Source organism: Malus sylvestris, chromosome 1 (genome assembly GCF_916048215.2).
Source record: "Malus sylvestris chromosome 1, drMalSylv7.2, whole genome shotgun sequence".
In the NCBI taxonomy this organism is placed as follows: Eukaryota; Viridiplantae; Streptophyta; class Magnoliopsida; order Rosales; family Rosaceae; genus Malus; species Malus sylvestris.
In genome coordinates this window covers 21809588-21828480 of record NC_062260.1, presented here as the reverse complement: position 1 = coordinate 21828480, position 18893 = coordinate 21809588, and the positions used below count along the sequence as shown (strand labels likewise).

Genomic DNA, 18893 nt, shown 5'->3' with positions numbered 1-18893 from the left:
GCGTCCATAGAGCCCGCATCGTTTTGGCGTGCACGAAGCCAATCTCGTTTTTTGTGCGCAGCGCTGGCCTTGATTTATGCGACGTATTCTGCCTCGTTTTGCATGTCAAAATCCCACCCCGTTTTCTATGAAGAAGCCCACCTTGTTTTGCATGAGCTGAGTCCGTCTCGTTTTGTGTGTGTCAAGCCTGCCTAACACCCATATTTTTTGACAAAAAAAAAGAAATTATTTCATAAAATATTTTTCCCGAGCCTCATGTTAAACTTTTTAAGGAATTTGGAAGCAGTTTTATACTTTATAAGGTAACAAATGTATATTTAGTAGAATATTTGAGTCGAAAACTAAAAATATAATTGAAAGACATAGTAATGAGTCCCAAAACATTGTCAAATGGGGTTCGACACTAGAGAATCTCAACTTAACTTTCAAAACTTCACAGTGAGGCGAAGGTGAAAATAAATAGATTGAACGATGATTTATGTACAAATTTGCAAAATCGATTGAAAACCAAAAGTGTTAATCCACGTTTTTTGTAAAAAAAAAATGCAAATTTTTTATTTTCTTGAAATATTTTATTTGAGCATTAAGTAAATCTTTATAATGTATTTGAAAGCGGATTTACTATTTATTGAGCAATAAGTGTATATTTAGTAGAATATTTAAGACGAAAAATAAAAAAATAAGTGAATAATATGAAGATGTTAAAATTTATATTAAGTGTATATTTTAAAAATTAGAGATGTTAAAATTACTTGTAGGTTTATACAAAGAACAACAAAATTTTGTTTTGTTAAATAGTGTTAATATGTGGTTTAGATTCAGATAAAAGAAAAATTTACAAAAAAAAAAAAAAAAAGGATTCAAGTATCTTCAAATTTAGGTTTTAAATCGTTGATTATAAATGTTCAAATACGAATTATAATAGATTTTGCACGAAATAGTATATTTTAAAAAACATGAATATGATAGTTTGTTGTAGTGATAAGAAAAATTAACGAAAACGTACAAAAATGATTCAAATTCTTGGAATGCACAAGTAACACATCATCACCCTCGATGCATTCATGCTCTTCACGCTTTTCATCTCGATAGGGTTTGCTTGCAAACCTAAACAATAATCAGAAAGCTTTGATGTATCCGCGACAACATTAAAAAAAACATTATCGAGTAAAAGGTATGGCAATGAACAACATTTTTAGATGTCTATGAGGATCCACTTAAAAGTCACACAAATGTCGTTGGCAGAATACAAATCCTCACTGTCACCAGCTATAAGCCATGTTCTTCTTGAATGTGTTCTGATAGCGTGGACCGAGACAAGATTCTAAGCTACTCTAGCATATATTAAAGAGAAAAAGATTCGAGCTTTGATCAACTGGACCGAGAGAGGATGCCAAAGATCCTCTAATCACATCTATTCATCGTACATCGTGCAACCGATTTTAATCAGATACTATTTATATTTAATTTTAAATAAAAAAAATTAATTTTTAACTGTACGATAAACAATGAACGGATATGATATGAGAATCCGGCGAAGATCCTCACTCAACTGGACCTAACCCACATATGCTAATTGTTCATGTTTATGATGACTAAAATATAACACTATTCCTTCATCAGCCAACATCCAAAAAGCATTGCATCCTGTAAAGCTCTAATGAAATTATTGATTTCAATTAGAAAATACTAAGAATTTAAGGGGGAAAAAGGAGAAATTTCATAGTCAACAAGTGCAAATTACAACACAGTTCAAACAAGAAGAACAAGATGACCTATCTTATATAGATCGACAGCGAATCCTAAGTAGTTCAAATGAACAGAATCTAAACGGAATGCTACGATAATTCATGAGGTAAATATGAGATTTTAACTCCCTCAAGCCCGCATGGGTGGAATGGAATCCAGGAGCCAATCGCTTCTACAGGAATGGAGGTAGGATCACCCATCGGCGCGGATACTTGGGTCTTCCGTCTTTCCCATCAAATATCTGTGATGGCAAGGTGTTCCAACAAATCATGTTAAATGCATTCCGATGCTTGAATAAAACATACATATGTTAATACGTTATCCATAAAATATGGTTTTTCCCCAGTTCTATCAAACAGACTAATGGCAGCAGGAAAATGTAGGTTGTCAAGAAAGCTAATATTGATTAAATCAAATTACAAAAGTCATCAAACATAATAAGAACCAACAATCGTGAAATCGAAGTTCAGTTTACTAAGCATTTACTAATCATGCACGCAAACTATCCCAGCCATGCAGTGATACTCTATCTATACATGAAACTATAACATATCTATATGCATGCATAGAGTTGTTCTCTAACAAGGAGATTGAACTTTTAAGCAACAAACACAAGCAGTTATTGGCGTAGCGAATAAAGTATTTGATTTGTAGATTGCAATAGTCTAGAAGATTACCTTCTTAAGACGTCGGTGCTTTGTAAGCGCCCAATTGGTCATGATGGAAGCAGCAACTATGAGAAAGATAAAACCAGCAACTGTCTGCGTTGCTATATTGAAGCCCAACCATTGATAGATCTCTGTTGTGTAATTTGCACATGTCACAATATTGAACAGAAAACCCCGTGGGATTTGATATCCTCCATTTCCATCAGGGCTTCGCAGGTTCCTCAACAGGATATGACAATACAAGTTTGAGATTTGACATATTATCCCAAACCCAAACCCGATCTTCATTTGGAGGTCACTAACAGGGGTGTAAAGCGGGTGATTCAGGTAATAAGCTATGAAAGCGCCAAAGCTCCAATAGTAAGCACAATTCCGGAATACATTGGAGAGTGGTGAGGTTGCATGGCTGAAGCGATGTACGAAAAATGTTTCCATAATACGTTTGAAGTAGTGGAAGCACCAGTAGTATAGAGCATATGTCTGGACCGGGTGGATGACACGGTCTCCCTTGAAGCCCAAGTAGTCGTACACAGGGAAGTAGTAAAAGATGGGATAAAGGATCAAAGGGCCCAAATACTCAAAGAAGAAGAGTGTTCTGTAGGACACTTGTGGCCCCAGGTCCTTGAACACCACAGTTAAGTTATCTGAGTTCCCACTGATGTAATCTTGGAGACTCTTTTTGTAGCTAAGGACAACAGGCCTTTCTTTTGATCCTGGTTGGACGGGGAGAGTAAGCCGCTGTCTTGCAGGATAAAACTTTTTGGCTGTTGACATAAGACATAAAATCATTTAAGAAAGAATAATCTTACAATAACTAGAGCCACTTATAGAAACACAAATTTCTTTCTGAAGTTTGTAACGGAACAAGGCACATAAGGAATTAATGATGACGGAGCATCAACAATGACATAAACCAACCTATAAACATACCTAGAAAAATAACAGATGTAAACACCAAATAATTCAGGCCAGGTACCGAGGTTCCAATCTTGCTAACAAATCCAAAAGATCCTACGGGTTTAAGTATTTGTGTTTCTAAACTAAAGAATGTGCACTATACACCAAAGTTTCCTAATTTAATCTTCATTTTCTTTCAAATTCCAACGATATTAATCTTGAAGTACATCAGACATTTTAGGTATTCAAATAACTGCATAACCAATTACTCTTGTTTAGTACATTCTCGATTTCAGGCATTTGACGGGGGACATTGAGGTGAATCAGCTATCTTACTGGCATTCAACAAGGTTCTTCAAAATTTCCACCAACTTTCATACTGTAAATTCTTACATTAGCATCTATATGTTATAGCTCATATAGATTAAAGGATGTTACATTATAGTTTGCTTTCTTTAATAATGTAATATTTGCAAAACAAGAGCAATACTTACTAATCTCATGAAAATACAATACTACATGATTGCATCTACAAAAATAATACAACCGGCAAAAGACGCATATGCAAAACTCAATTTCTAAACTAAAGCAAACGTGATGCAGAGCAGCAAGCTTTAAATTCACAAATTGTAAGCTACAAATACAGCCCTCAATCAATCTTATCGTTTAATTAAAAGACGATAATCAACCCGAAAAATCAATCTCAATTCTCAAAAGACTACTTATTCAGCTATACAAGTCCAATAGCAAGAAGAACCATATCCAGAACACTTACTTCGCTTATAGATTGCATCCTGCAGATCAGCTACAGTGGCCTGCAACACAAACAGAGACACAATCAAACTCAGAAAAGCTAACAATTAACTAAACTGAACCTAACCCAAATTTGAAAACCTCATCCAAAACTTGAATCTTTAACTAAACTGAACGGAACCCAAATTCGAAATTTCCCATCAAGTGCAATCAAGTATTTCATTTTTCCAAAAACCCCGTACAGCATAAAATTCAAAAATTAATGCTTTGTTTTCTCAGAAATGCAACATATACGTCGATGAATAACAAAGCTATAAGAAAAAAGAGAAGCATACAGAATCGGTGAGCTCAAGGCCGCCCTTGACAACTTCTCGGCCACTCCGCGAAACTACGGTCACCTTCATCGTCGACAGCAAGTGAAGCGACCCACTTCAGCAAATCGATCAAGCAACAAACCCTTTTAATTCTTTCAGAAAAATCACGCAATTCCCATTCGAATTGCAGAGAATGCGAATCAATCCGGAAAGAGAGAGAAATGAGGGTGAGAGTGAGATCCGGAAATGGGCCCTTTCTCCTTAATAACGCCGTGAAATGTTGTTTGGGTGTTAAGAGTTAGTTTGGGGGATATCGGATGGATGGTATGATATTAATGGCGTGCGGTTGGGGTAGGAAATTAGGATAGCTAATTATCAAGGTTGATGAACAACACAACCCCAAACTCGTACTAACATGTACACTGCTGACTAATCTATGTGAATAAGTTTGGAAGGGATTTTCTATGGTGGGCCATGTTTGTAATAACCTTTCCAATCTCGACACGTGTTGTTTTAGTGTTTGCAATCAATCTCTGTGTGTGCTAAACTTCACTTATAATGTTCGATTTTTGTTGTCAGAGCATGTTTACTTATTTGGAATGAGAGAAGTCATGAACCAAAATAATACCTAGTTGTTAAGTCTTGAATTGATACATGTATGTTCAAGTACATGGTTGTTGGTTAGGTATCGGATAAAGTACTCGCTCGATAATTTTAACGTGCAGCCCATTAATTTTTTTTGTCGTTAAATGCATGATATGTCATGAATGATCCAATCATGGTTAGTAAACATAGTGTAAATAAATGCCCTCACAACTGTTAATGTTAATGAAAAAACTTAAGAAAAGTCTACATACTCGTCATCTATCAATTGTTGGGTCCAAAGATTTTGTTTCCTTACACAAAATGATGATTTTAAGTGTTCTCCACTATGAAATGAAATGTTGAGGAGCTTATTTGTGTTAAAAAAAAAAAGTTCCATACACGGTTGAATGATGATTATGTAATTAATTATTTGGCCCATGGAAGTCAAATACTAATACCAAATTAATCAAATTAGTTAAGCCGTTATTGCAAGTATTTCAATGCCCTAACTAAAATTTATAGATTTATTGCTTTTAATTAACTGAGCAAGGGGGCCATAGAAACTTCTTTTCGAACGACTCCACTCAAAGTTGTTTGGGAGCATATGCTCCTATCAACTTTACCCGGGACACACAAAAGAAGTACTTTGATCCTATTAGACGGGGGAGGGTGAAGAAGCTAGGACAGAAGGGTAGAGTTCAAGAGAGCAAAATGCGTTTAGGAACGTGGAATATAGGAACCTTAACGGGAAAATCTATGGAAGTAGTGGAAGTTATGGTGAGGAGAAGGATAAATATTATGTGCCTACAAGAAACTAAGTGGGTTGGTAGTAAGGCAAAGGATCTAGAAAACTCAGGGTTTAAACTTTGGTATTCGGGCACAAATAGAACGAGAAACGGTGTTGGCATCATCGTGGACAAGACCTTGGTACAAGATGTTGTAGATGTCAAGAGGGTAGGAGATAGAATCATGGCAATCAAGATTGTAATAGGACAAGAACTTATCAATGTGATTAGTGCGTACGCACCTCAAGTAGGGTTGGATACGAGTTCGAAGGAGAAATTTTGGGAAGATCTTGGAGACTTGGTGCAAGGAATTGCTCAGACGGAGAAGTTATTTATAGGAGGAGATTTAAATGGACACGTGGGCAGGGAGACAGGCAACTATGGAGGTTTTCATGGTGGCCATGGTTTTGGGGAGAGAAACGAGGATGGGGAAGCTATCTTGGATTTTGCAATGGCATATGATCTCTTCTTAGCCAACACCTTCTTTAAGAAGAGAGAAGAACATGTGATCACCTACAAGAGTGGGTCGTCAAAAACACAAATAGATTTTCTTCTAATGAGGAAAGGGGATCGTATAACTTGTAAGGATTGCAAAGTTATACCAGGAGAGAGCGTGGCTAATCAACATCGCTTGTTGGTGATGGATGTACATATCAAAAGAGTAAGACAAAAGAACAAGACTTGGAAGTGCCCAAGGACTAGATGGTGGAATCTAAAAGAAGAAAAACAAGCCATTTTCAAAGAGAAGGTAATCACCCAATGTGTGTGGGATAGAGAGGGGGAAGCTAGCCAAATGTGGGATTCCATGGCTAGTTGTATCCGAAAAGTAGCAAAAGAGGTATTAGGAGAGTCCAAGGGCTTTGCCCCACACCAAAAGGAATCTTGGTGGTGGAATGAGGAGGTACAAACAAAGGTGAAGGCTAAGAAGGAATGTTGTAAAGCCTTATACAAGGAGAGGACTGATGAAAATGGTGAAAGGTATAGAAAAGCGAAGCAAGAGGCGAAGAAAGCTGTCAGAGAAGCTAAGTTAGCGGCTTACGACGATATGTATAAACGACTAGATACCAAAGAAGGAGAGTTGGATATCTATAAACTATCTAGAGCAAGGGAAAAGAAGACAAGGGACCTAAACCAAGTGAGGTGCATCAAGGATGAGGATGGAAATGTTCTTGCTACAGAGAACGCGGTTAAAGACAGATGGAGAGGTTATTTTCATAATCTTTTCAATGAAGGACATGAAATGAGTGCTTCTTTAGGGGAGTTGAGTAACTCAGAAGAGTGTAGAAACTACTCTTTTTATCGTCGAATCCGGAAGGAAGAAGTGGTTGTAGCTTTGAAGAAGATGAAGCATAAAAAAGCAATAGGCCCAGACGATATACCAATCGAAGTGTGGAAACTTTTGGGAGAGACAGGTATAACATGGCTCACTGACCTTTTCAATAGGATTTTGAAAACGAAGAAGATGCCAAATGAGTGGCGAATGAGCACTTTGGTGCCTATCTACAAGAATAAGGGCGACGTACAAAATTGCATGAACTATAGGGGTATTAAGCTAATGAGTCATACAATGAAGCTCTGGGAGAGAGTCATTGAGCATAGATTGAGGCAAGAGACACGGGTTTCGGACAACCAATTCGGGTTCATGCCAGGGCGCTCAACCATGGAGGCAATCTATCTCTTACGAAGATTGATGGAAAGATATAGAGATGGGAAAAAGGATTTACACATGGTCTTTATAGATTTGGAAAAAGCGTATGATAGGGTCCCAAGAGACATTCTTTGGAGGATTTTAGAGAAGAAAGGAGTACGAGTAGCATATATCCAAGCTATAAAGGATATGTATGAAGGAGCAAAGACTGCCGTAAGAACTCATGAAGGACAAACTGAAAGCTTTCCCATAACTGTAGGATTACATCAAGGCTCATCCTTAAGTCCTTACCTTTTTGCGTTGGTAATGGATGAGTTAACACGACATATTCAAGATGATATTCCTTGGTGTATGCTTTTCACAGACGATATAGTGTTGATAGATGAAACTCAGGAAGGGGTAAATGCAAAGCTTAACCTTTGGAGAGAAGTGTTGGAATCTAAAGGTCTTCGCCTAAGCCGATCAAAGACAGAATATATGGAGTGCAAGTTCAGTGCAAATGGAGGCCAAAACGAGTTAGGGGTGAGGATTGGAGATCAAGAAATACCAAAGAGCGACCGTTTTCGTTACCTAGGATCTATCTTGCAAAAGAACGGAGAATTAGATGGAGATCTCAACCATAGAATACAAGCTGGATGGATGAAGTGGAAGAGTGCATCCGGCGTGTTGTGTGACCGCCGTATGCCACTGAAGCTCAAGGGAAAATTTTATAGGACGGCAATAAGGCCGGCGATGCTGTATGGCACAGAATGTTGGGCGGTGAAACATCAACACGTACACAAAATGGGTGTAGCGGAGATGAGGATGCTTCGTTGGATGTGTGGGCACATGAGAAAGGATAAGATTAGGAATGAGGATATCCGGGGTAAAGTAGGAGTAGCCGAAATTGAAGGAAAGATGAGAGAAAATCGGTTACGGTGGTTTGGACATGTGCAAAGAAGGCCTACTGACGTTCCGATTAGAAGATGCGACTATGGGACAGAGGTTCAGGGCCGAAGGGGTAGAGGAAGACCTAGGAAAACTTTGGAAGAGACTCTAAGAAAAGACTTAGAGTACTTAGATCTAACGAAGGACATGACACAGGATCGAGCACAATGGCGTTCTAAGATTTATATAGCCGATCCCACTCAGTGACTTGGATTTTCCAAGTCTCCAACCGAGAAGTTTTCCTCACTCGGGAAATTAAGGGAACACTACCCCAACCTACATGCTCCACTCAGAAAGCTTCAACATACAAGCTTTAACAAAAGAAAATTCAAAGAACTTAGCGAAGAAGGCTTTGGTGTATTTAACACAATACGTTGAAATGAAGGAAAGCTTATTTATTGATATCCCCGATAAGCTACAAATATGTACATATACATGAGTCAAAATAAGCACACAAGAGGGAGCCTTCACAAAGGTTGCTTAGGAGAAGTCTCAGCAGTCGGTAGAGCCCCAGAAAGAGAAGGCACCGGAGGGGGATCATTTGGAGCCTCAGTACTGGACAGAACCCTAGAAGGAGGAGGCATCAGAGGTTGATCATTTGGAGCTTCATTACGCGGTACAGCCCCAGAAGACGAAGGCAATAAATGCCTTTGGAACAAACCCACAAATCTCTGATGATCAAGTAAAACCTGACCATCAGTTTCCTTCATCTGGTCAAGCTTCCTCTTCATGTTTGTAGCATAGTCATGTGCGAGCCGGTGCAACTGTTTATTCTCATGCTTGAGCCCTCTAATCTCCTGTTTGAGACTCATCACTTCAGCCGCCAATGATTCAACTTGGCGGGTTCGAGCAAATAGGCGTTGGGCCATATTAGACACAGAACCTGCACACTGAACACTGAGAGCCAGCGAATCCTTAACAGCTAACTCATCAGACCGTTTGGAAAGTAGTCTGTTATCTTTGGGAGTGAGAAGGTTCCTGGCCACCACCGCAGCGGTCATATCATTCTTCATCACGGAATCCCCAACGGTAAGAGGACCAGTAGGGGAGACGAAGGATGGGCGCCATATGTTGTCTGGAGAAGGCGGGGCTGCCTCTTCAACAAGGTTCAAGTCAAAACGACGGTCGGAGGGGCCAGACATTTTCAAAGGTGTTGAAGAGAGAAGAGGTCGGACAAATCAAGATCTTAGAAGTGCAAGAATGAAGCTTCTACTGGTGGAGATTCAAGTGTGCTTTGGAACTTAATGCCAGCCCCTATAAAAATCTGCACTCGACGAAGCTTCAGAAATCGAAGAGGCGCCTGCTCAGAAATCGAAGAGGCGTTTGCTTTCTCAAAAGCTGGGCTGCTTAGAGATCACGAGGGTTGATCTCAGAAATCGAAGAGGCGTTTGCTTTCTCAAAAGTTGGGCTGCTCAAAGACCACGAAGGCCGATCTCAAAAATCGAAGAGGCGCTCGCTTTCTCAAAAGCTGGGCTCCCCAGAGACCACGAGGGCCGATCTCAGAAATCGAAGAGGCACCTACTTTTCCAGCCTTTTCCAGCCTTGTCAGCACCTGTCACACGCACACTCAGTTTTGCGGAAATTATGGGCATTCTGTCAAAGACTTCTGGGGAAGTAGAAAACACATGAATCTTACTGTTCAATCACCCACTTCTCACACGCAACAATAGCTCATGGGTACCACAGATAACTTTGCCAAAGTTCTCTGCCAAAGTTGAGCACGTGAAGCTTGCAGCTCCCACTACATCGCTCTGACCAAGAAGGGTAAAAGAATAGCAAAGAAACAGCACTAACAAAGTTTAGACCCATAAATTTTGAAGGTCTAGCTACCATATTATTACCCACAAGGGTAAAGGAACAGTACCACTGCTGGATAATTGGAAAGTCCCTGTGTGTCAACCTCTGTGCTTCGTGGCAAGGTAGACTAGCAAACATGCCCAACCTTTACTCACATTCGAGAAAACACTCCCAATAAGATTGCTTGCTCCAAAATCGAAGAGGCACCGTCCTCCGAATCTCGAGAGCCAGACTCCCAACATGACTACTTTCTTAAAAATCGAAGAGAGGGTAAAGGAACAGTACCATTGCTGGATAATTGGAAAGTCCCTGTGTGTCAACCTCTGTGCTTCGTGGCAAGGTAGACTAGCAAACATGCCAAACCTTTACTCACATTCGAGAAAACACTCCCAACAAGATTGCTTGCTCCAAAATCGAAGAAGCACCGCCCTCCGAATCTCGAGAGCCAGACTCCCAACATTATTACTTTCTCAAAAATCGAAGAGACACTGCTCCCCGAATCTCGAGAGCCAGACCCCCAGCATGATTGCTTTCTCAAAAATCGATGAGGCATCGTTCTCCGAATCAATCGAAGAGGCGCTCGCTTTCTCAAAAGATGGGCTGCTCAGAGACCACGAGGGCCGATCTCAGAAATCGAAGAGGCACCTACTTTTCTAGCCTTGTCAGCACCTGTCACACGCACACTCAGCTTTGCAGAAATTATGGGCATTCTGTCGAAGACGTCTGGTGAAGTAGAAAGCACATGAATCTTACTGTTCAATCACCCACTTCCCACACGCAACAATAGCTCATGGGTACCACAAATAACTTTGCCAAAGTTCTCTGCCAAAGTTGAGCACGTGAAGCTTGCAGCTCCCACTACATCGCTCTGACCAAGAAAGGTAAAAGAATAGCAAAGAAACAGCACTAACAAAAGTTTAGACACATAAATTTTGAAGGTCTAGCTACCATATTATTACCCACAACTGTAAAGGAACAGTACCACTGCTGGATAATTGGAAAGTCCCTGTGTGTCAACCTCTGTGCTTCGTGGCAAGGTAGACTAGCAAACATGCCCAACCTTTACTCACATTCGAGAAAACACTCCCAATAAGATTGCTTGCTCCAAAATCGAAGAGGCACCGTCCTCCGAATCTCGAGAGCCAGACTCCCAACATGACTACTTTCTCAAAATCGAAGAGAGGGTAAAGGAACAGTACCATTGCTGGATAATTGGAAAGTCCCTGTGTGTCAACCTTTGTGCTTCGGGGCAAGGTAGACTAGCAAACATGCCCAACCTTTACTCACATTCGAGACAACACTCCCAACAAGATTGCTTGCTCCAAAATCGAAGAGGCACCGCCCTCCGAATCTCGAGAGCCAGACTCCCAACATGATTACTTCCTCAAAAATCGAAGAGACACTGCTCTCCGAATCTCGAGAGTCATACCCCCAGCATGATTGCTTTCTCAAAAATCGAAGAGGCATCGTTCTCCGAATCTCGAGAGCCAGATACCACAGACCATTTTTTCAAAGTGCTCTGACAGAGTTAAAACATGTGAAACTGGCAGCTCCCACTACCGTGCTATGACCAAGCAGGGTAAAGGAATAGCATTACTACTTGTTGTTAGGGAGACTCCTATATATGTCGACCTCCATCCCCAACGGACAGGCAGACCTGCAAAAATGCTCAACCCTTCATCATATCTGAGAGGGCACTCCCAACGAAGCCTTTCGAAATATTCAGCTTTCTTTCCCCCCGATAATACCTCTGCAAACAAGCTATACTAGAGCAAGAATATCTCATATCATCAGGGTTAAAAGCAAGAGTATCCCATATCATGCTTTTTCTCTGTCTTTTCTTTTGGCCTTGTTTTTACCTGCAAGACAAGGAGAAAGAGAGCAATCAGTCAGCACTTGGAATCAAGCTTCCAGCCAGGAACTGACTGCCTGGAACCCCTTACCTGATTACTTACCTGGCATTGCTCTCGAGTACTCATCTTCAACATCTTATGTTTCCAGGGAAGATTCCGCATCTGCTTGAGGAACAGATAGGGCAAGTGCGAAGGATACAAGGAAGCATGTGGAGACAAGCGTAACAGCACACGTGCCGATACATTCATTACTCTGTCAAAAGCAAAAGTATCCCATATCAGCAGGGTGGAACGTACTCTAGATTTGATGGACTTGTTTTGACCCTCAAATTCTTCAGTCGGCCTTATACTCTGGAGGAAACCAGAAAACCCTCCAGCTCAGTTCAAGAATAAGCCTGTGGAAAGTTACTTCTTCAAAAGCAAAAGTATCTCATATCATCTCTTCTCATTTTTCTTCTCTTTATCCTTCATGCTGCTGCAAGATGGGGAGAAGGTGAACAATCAGTTGGAGCTCTGATTGCTTACCTTGTCTGTCACCTCTTTCAGCAGACCCCCTAGCTCGGCGACTTGGGGGACTCCTACTACATGGTTTGTATCGCGCTTGACCAAGCCTGAAACTACAAGTAAGCTTCAAGTGAAATTGATACATTACCTTGTGCATCTCCACCAGTTAAAGATACCACCCCTGGATGGAGGAAGAGTACTTCCAGAGAAGATGCCACATCTACCTATGAGACAGATAAGGCAAGTCAAGACGACACCACACTCCGATACTTAGAAGTTTCGTGATTACGAGATCATTCTCCCACAATATTTCCTAATGTCATTTGTACTAAATCATTCACTTGTACTCACTAAATGAGAGCTTGAACCTATGTACTTGTGTAAACCCTTCACAATTAATGAGAACTCTTCTATTCCGTGGACGTAGCCAATCTGGGTGAACCACGTACATCTTGTGTTTGCTTTCCTATCTCTATCCATTTATATACTTATCCACACTAATGACCGGAGCAATCTAGCGAAGCTCACAAAAAGCGATCGTTTTCGCTACCTAGGATCTATCTTGCAAGAGAACGGAGAATTAGATGGAGATCTCAACCATAGAATACGAGCTGGATGGAAAGAGTGCATCCGGTGTGTTGTGTGACCGTCGTAGGCCACTGAAGCTCAAGGGAAAATTTTATAGGACGACAATAAGGCTAGCGATGTTGTATGGCACAGAATGTTGGGTGGTGAAGCATCAACACGTACACAAAATGGGTGTAGCGGAGATGAGGATGCTTCGTGGGATGTGTAGGCACACGAGAAAGGATAAGATTGGGAATGAGGATATCCGAGGTAAAGTAGGAGTAGCCGAAATTGTAGGAAATATGAGAGAAAATCGGCTCCGGTGATTTTGAACATGTGCAAAGAAGGCCGACTGACGCTCCGGTTCGAAGATGTGACTACGGGACAGAGGTTCAGGGCCGAAGGGGTAGAGGAAGACCTAGGACAACTTTGGAAGAGACTCTAAGAAAAGACGTAGAGTACTTGGATCTAACGGAGGACATGACACAAAACCGAGCGCAATGGCGTTCTAGGATTCATATAGCCGACCCCACTTAGTGGGAAAAGGCTTTGTTGTTGTTGTTGTTGTATTGCTTTTAATTAACGCTAAATGTAAATGGTAGAGTCATTAGTTAAGCGGTTACCATACCGACCAGTAATGGCATGGCAGGAGTAGCAACTAGTCAGGTGCAGGACCATTATCCTTTTTGACTAGGCATTTGAAAAAAGGAGCTCATTCACCTCTGCGGATCTGCTATGAGGTTATTGCCATTAGTCTTCCCAGTAGGCCGGAAAAAATAAGTGTGATATTAATATCTATTCTATTAAAAGAAGAGGGTTTGTCAACTTTTTGCCCTTTTTTTTTTTCAATTTTGCTCTTACTTTTGAATACACAATGTTGACATGAGATGGCAAAATCGTAATTTTGTACTTTTTGACTAAATGACAATTATATCCTTATTTTTCCTATTTTACCCTCACTTTTGATACATAATATTTACATAAGGAGGGCAAAATGATAATTTTGTATCTTTTGAACTTTTTGCCCTTTTTTTTTCAATTTTGCCCTCACTTTTGATACACGATATTTACATAAGGAGAGCAAAATAGTAATTTTGTATCAAAATATTTACATAAGATAAAAATATGCACTTATGAAGAGAAATTGTCTCATCATCATTTTTTTCATACAGGTAAGTGAAATCATAATGTTTTTTGAATAGTTTGAATGAACTGAAACAGGTTGCACTTGAGGAGAACATGGAAGGATGTGGGTGGTTGTTCACACGCACACACTCTCTACTAGTATTAAATTAATATAAGAATCATAATCTTATAGTGGGCTGAAGAATTTAAGTGAAAAGAGCCCGCTGATAGAGCTGGACAGGGATGCATAATTCTTTTATACTCACCTAAATCACTGTGGACAGCCTTACCAGTGAAAAATTCTTGAGTCCGACTGTCGGACGTCATCAGTATGATCCTCCTTACAAAAGATGGGGCTTCTCCGTATTTGGTCCCACCCAACCCCACACTGGTCTCACACCTTTGAGGTTTGCTGCCCTATACGACTGCCGCACTCGAGAGCTCCTCCCCAGTGTGACCTTGTCGGCTCATTTATTATCAATCAGCTCCAAGGTTCCATTGGAGTTGCTATCTACCGATCAAACTAAACAGCATACCATAATTCACACTGTAAATCTATCAGACCTGCAGCTTAATATCTCATTGTTTCCAACTTTCCAGCCTTTGTGTGCATCTTTCCACTGTGAATGCTGCTATTTCCCTCAACCCTAGTACATAAACAAACACCAGGTCAATTTAATAACAATATCAGTCGACTCCTTTCACCATATTTATAAGCGGTCTGTTCTCCTTCTCTAAGTGTCAATCCTCAGCTCGTCTATCCACAGGTAAGATGTATTAGAAAGAACAGTCTAACAGTGCACCGAAATCATACAGAAAGAACGAACCACGTACCACTGGTGCAGAGAGAACCATGGGTTTCCACAAGCAGAAAAACACCCACAGTTTCTGGACTCTAGATAAGTGCCAAAAATAATCAGGACGTGCATCATAGGCAGAATGAATATACGAGTACAATTTTTCCATACCATCTTGAACGAATAACAAAACGAATTCTGGTTGAAATGAACTGGTAAGGTGAGAATTGTGCGATCAGTCATGTGTGGCAGCAATTGTAATGAAGACTTCAAGGTGGCACAAAACACATTTCCTGAGTCAGTGAAGCTCCGCTACTATACCTAGCATCTCATACTACAAAACGTCTTTTCAACTTTTCCGTCACAAAATGCCTAATTTTCAGACATCAACTAGTTGAAGACACTATTCCATAACCAACCAAAACTAGTTGAAGAATGAAGGCTCAATTCCATAACCAACCAAACTAGAATGCAGGCAGGTAGTGGCGAGTCAAAGGAAGTCTCATACTACCAAAATGGAAGTTATACTATAAATCATTGAAGTAGGGTCAAAATCCCCACCATAACTACCAAACAGAGCACATAAGTACAATTTTTTATCCCAGACTCCCAGTAATGAATACTAAGACGACATGAAAACCTCATAAATGGTAGCAAAATCTGAGGAGGCTAAAGTTACTTAGTACTTTATGCTTAAGTGCCAAAGTGAGAGCTCAGTCACACCTACATGTCCAACTCTTGATATTAAACAGTAGGTAAACAGGTCACAAGGAAACTCGGCAATGTTTTGGTCAGATGGATTGGTCGAGAGTAAGAGCACTAAAAATTGGGCAACATCATCACAGACAACAAAAGAATACAAAAACACAAATCAGCATCTAATTAGGAAAAGAGTGATTAAAATTCCCACTTTTCTTTGTTTTCTTCGAATTACTGTAAAAAAATTGCATATTTGATTGCTAAATGCAGTGTAATTATCCATATTATATCAATAAGTAATTATACTATCTATGTATATAACCACAAGAATTGGCAATTGGCAACAGATTGTAGACAAACTTAGATAAACCAGAACCGTTAGTGATAAACATTGCAAAAACAATCATAGAACTCTCAAGTCATGCTTATCCAGTACTCAATAATTCAATATGAACACTGATAATTTTTTGAACATACAACCACAGAGAAGCAATATCAGAATAGACTTTCAAAACAGGGTGACGTATCTGAAATGCAGATGGTCATCATAGACAAGTATTCTACCAAATTCACTAGGCAAGTTTACAAATATCCTCATACTCAACAGCTTTAAGCACTCTACCGTCATACGCACCCTTCTCTATCTGCACCTTAGCGCAAAAGTTATCTGTGTCGACCGCCAGCAACCTTGCATTTGATCCTCTGTAGGCCCCATTGACTATCTTCACAAGGCACCCAAGATTCGGAATCACGGTCTCAAGCTCAGCCTGGTCAACTCTCAAGACATGCTTGCTTTCAAGCATTTCAATCTCCCCAACATACTTATCAATCACTTTCCTCACAACCCCTTTTCCCTTATAGTAACCCTTGTCAGCCAAGGCTTTACTCATCACTTTAACAACGATTCCCTCACATAACCAATAATCCTTCCTATTAATCCTCTCCTTCTTCTTCTCCTCCTCCCTCATCAACTCTTCCAAAGCCAAGCTCCTCGCGTCACCGCCACTTCCATCTTTTGCCTTCTTAACCTTTCTCTCATTCGTCTCATCCTCCACCTCATCGAACACCAATTTCGCACTCCCCCCTTTATCTTTAGGTCCCAGTTTCGAGGACCCAAGCGCAAATCCAATCTTAACCCCAGGCTCCAATTTCACTTCCTGATTGGCCTCAGCCTCCGAACCCTGATCAGACCCATTACCCACCGGCATAGACTGACAAACCCTCTCAATCTGCTTCTTAATCTCCCTCTCCTGCTTCTCCTCATCCGCCATATCCGCCCGAAGCCGTTTGTTCTTCAACCTCTCCTTAAAAAGCGTCTCGGAATCCCGATCAATATACGTAATGAACCAACCCTTCGGCGTCTCGTCAACCTTACACTTCCCAGTCCTCCCCAAATGCTTCACGAACTCAGTCAGCGTCGCCCACTCAGTGGAATTCATATGCACGTGATGGCGGTCGTTGATGTACTCGTTGTACACGACGGTGGCAGCGATACGGCTGAACCGGTGACTCCGCTTCATCAAATCAAGAAAACTCTGCTCGAACTCCTCGGAGTAACCGTCGACGATGCGATTGGAGTTCTCTCCGAAGATCTGCATCTGCCGCTGGTGGCTCTCGCTCATGCAGTGGCACTTGAATCCGTTCTCGTCTCGGCATTGCTTCTGGCACATCTGGCAGTACCATCGGAGCTTCTGGAGTCCCTTGGCCTTGATTCGATTGGCGATTGCCTTCGGTGTGAGGAAATCGTTCTTTCCCATGAGGATTTAGGGCAGAGTATTGGATGGGATTTGAATTGGGATTGTGCTTTGGGGATTTTGGGAATATAAAACCCTAGGAACTGGAGCAAACACGCGAGTTCGCGACGCTCCCCCTTTCTAATAAGGAAAAAGAAATAATCCTTTATTTGTTTTTATTTTTAACAGAGAAAGTAATAAGAAAATTGGTGGCTATTAAGCACCTAGGTTTCAAAATTTTCTTTTCAACAAAGAAAATAATGCGATCAATTTGCACATTATTACGTTAATGTTTAGTGAACTGTTCATTTTTATTTATTTTTTTGTTAAACAATAGATTTTGTTAGATTAAATGTTACATTACTCACCGGTAAGGTTCGAATCCACATTATCATGTAAGAGCTCAATTCATTTCCACTACTGTGATAAATGACTACTTGTGTTTAGTAAACTGTTAACTGTTGACGTAATAATATGAAACTTATTCCAATACCTATTACCATACCAAAGAGAATAAATTAAGGTTATAGATAATGATTTTTACATTCTCGTTTTCTTATTTTCTAATGAATAATGATTGTATAAAAAAATATTGGTAGTGATTTTCACACTCCTATTCACATTTTATTAGTTTATAATTATATCTCATGATTCTCCATTAAATTATTCAATTAGAGTCTAAATATAAAAAGATGAGCGGGACTAAATTTTTTCCCTCGAAAAAATGTGAAATTTGTCGAATATCAAAATGTTGAGTTGCAATGTGAAAAGTGGGAGCCTATAACCGATTTTGAAAGCGACCCCAACGTTATGATGCAAAATGTACTTGACCCTAAATCCATTGTTATCAGTCTGTAATTGCCTATTTATCTTTAGTTTGTAGATTCTCCTCCTCATCTCCTGTTCCCCCTTATTAAATAATGATTTTAGCATAATTTTTTTCGATAATTTTTTTTAAAATAAAATTTAGGTTGATTATCTTAATTTTTATATGAATAATTTAATTTAAAAATATTTAAATTTTGATAAGTAATAAAAAATCATACAAATACATAGATATTTATAAAGTTTTAAGTTAAATTTGGTTTAAATAATTTTCTTAAATTATTTTAGACATTAGATTTAATTTTGGACTGTCAAATCTTTGTTTCACCTGGTTTGCTCTTATTTGATTATAACCGTTAAATTATAAGTAAAAAAAAAATAAAACGGTTTGAAATACAACAATTGAGTCCAAAATAATTTAAATCAGGCTTAAGTCTTGAAAAGAATATAGCCCAGAGATGTATTTTTCTTCCAGAGCTTATTTTAACCCAGTGGTTGGAAATGGAACCTAATTTATTCTATATTTAATTAAGATTTATAAAGTTTTATAAAAGTAAAATTCGGATGTATTCAATCAAAATTTTAATGGAGTCTACAAAGTTTAATAGGGTGTATTCAATCAAGATTTGACAAATCATACCTCTCCGAATTCATCCCTATGAGATTT

The 18893-nt window shown here is 39.7% G+C and overlaps 2 protein-coding genes across 2 annotated transcripts; both read right to left on the bottom strand.

Moving 5' to 3' along the window:
* Positions 1-1696: 1696 nt before the first annotated feature.
* Positions 1697-4767, bottom strand: LOC126619458 (very-long-chain enoyl-CoA reductase-like). Its single transcript, XM_050287856.1, has 4 exons — positions 4403-4767; positions 4090-4129; positions 2427-3181; positions 1697-1990 (listed from the first exon to the last, which is right to left on the bottom strand). Exons 1-4 carry the CDS (start codon positions 4469-4471, stop codon positions 1922-1924), a joined length of 933 nt encoding a protein of 310 aa, XP_050143813.1. The 5' UTR covers positions 4472-4767; the 3' UTR covers positions 1697-1921.
* A 9406-nt stretch (positions 4768-14173) lies between these two features.
* Positions 14174-17561, bottom strand: LOC126619434 (KIN17-like protein). Its single transcript, XM_050287810.1, has 2 exons — positions 16303-17561; positions 14174-14819 (listed from the first exon to the last, which is right to left on the bottom strand). Exons 1-2 carry the CDS (start codon positions 17423-17425, stop codon positions 14752-14754), a joined length of 1191 nt encoding a protein of 396 aa, XP_050143767.1. The 5' UTR covers positions 17426-17561; the 3' UTR covers positions 14174-14751.
* Positions 17562-18893: the final 1332 nt, after the last annotated feature.

Excerpts from the sequence above, each read along its gene's own strand:
- LOC126619434 (XM_050287810.1), bottom strand. The coding sequence starts at position 17,425 with ATGGGAAAGAACGATTTCCTCACACCGAAGGCAATCGCCAATCGAATC. Across the intron at positions 14,820-16,302 it reads TAAGGTGCAGATAGAGAAGG|GGTTGAGGGAAATAGCAGCA; the intron begins GTGCGTATGACG and ends TTTATGTACTAG.
- LOC126619458 (XM_050287856.1), bottom strand. The coding sequence starts at position 4,471 with ATGAAGGTGACCGTAGTTTCGCGGAGTGGCCGAGAAGTTGTCAAGGGC. Across the intron at positions 4,130-4,402 it reads GCCTTGAGCTCACCGATTCT|GCCACTGTAGCTGATCTGCA; the intron begins GTATGCTTCTCT and ends TTTGTGTTGCAG. Across the intron at positions 3,182-4,089 it reads GGATGCAATCTATAAGCGAA|CCAAAAAGTTTTATCCTGCA; the intron begins GTAAGTGTTCTG and ends TTATGTCAACAG.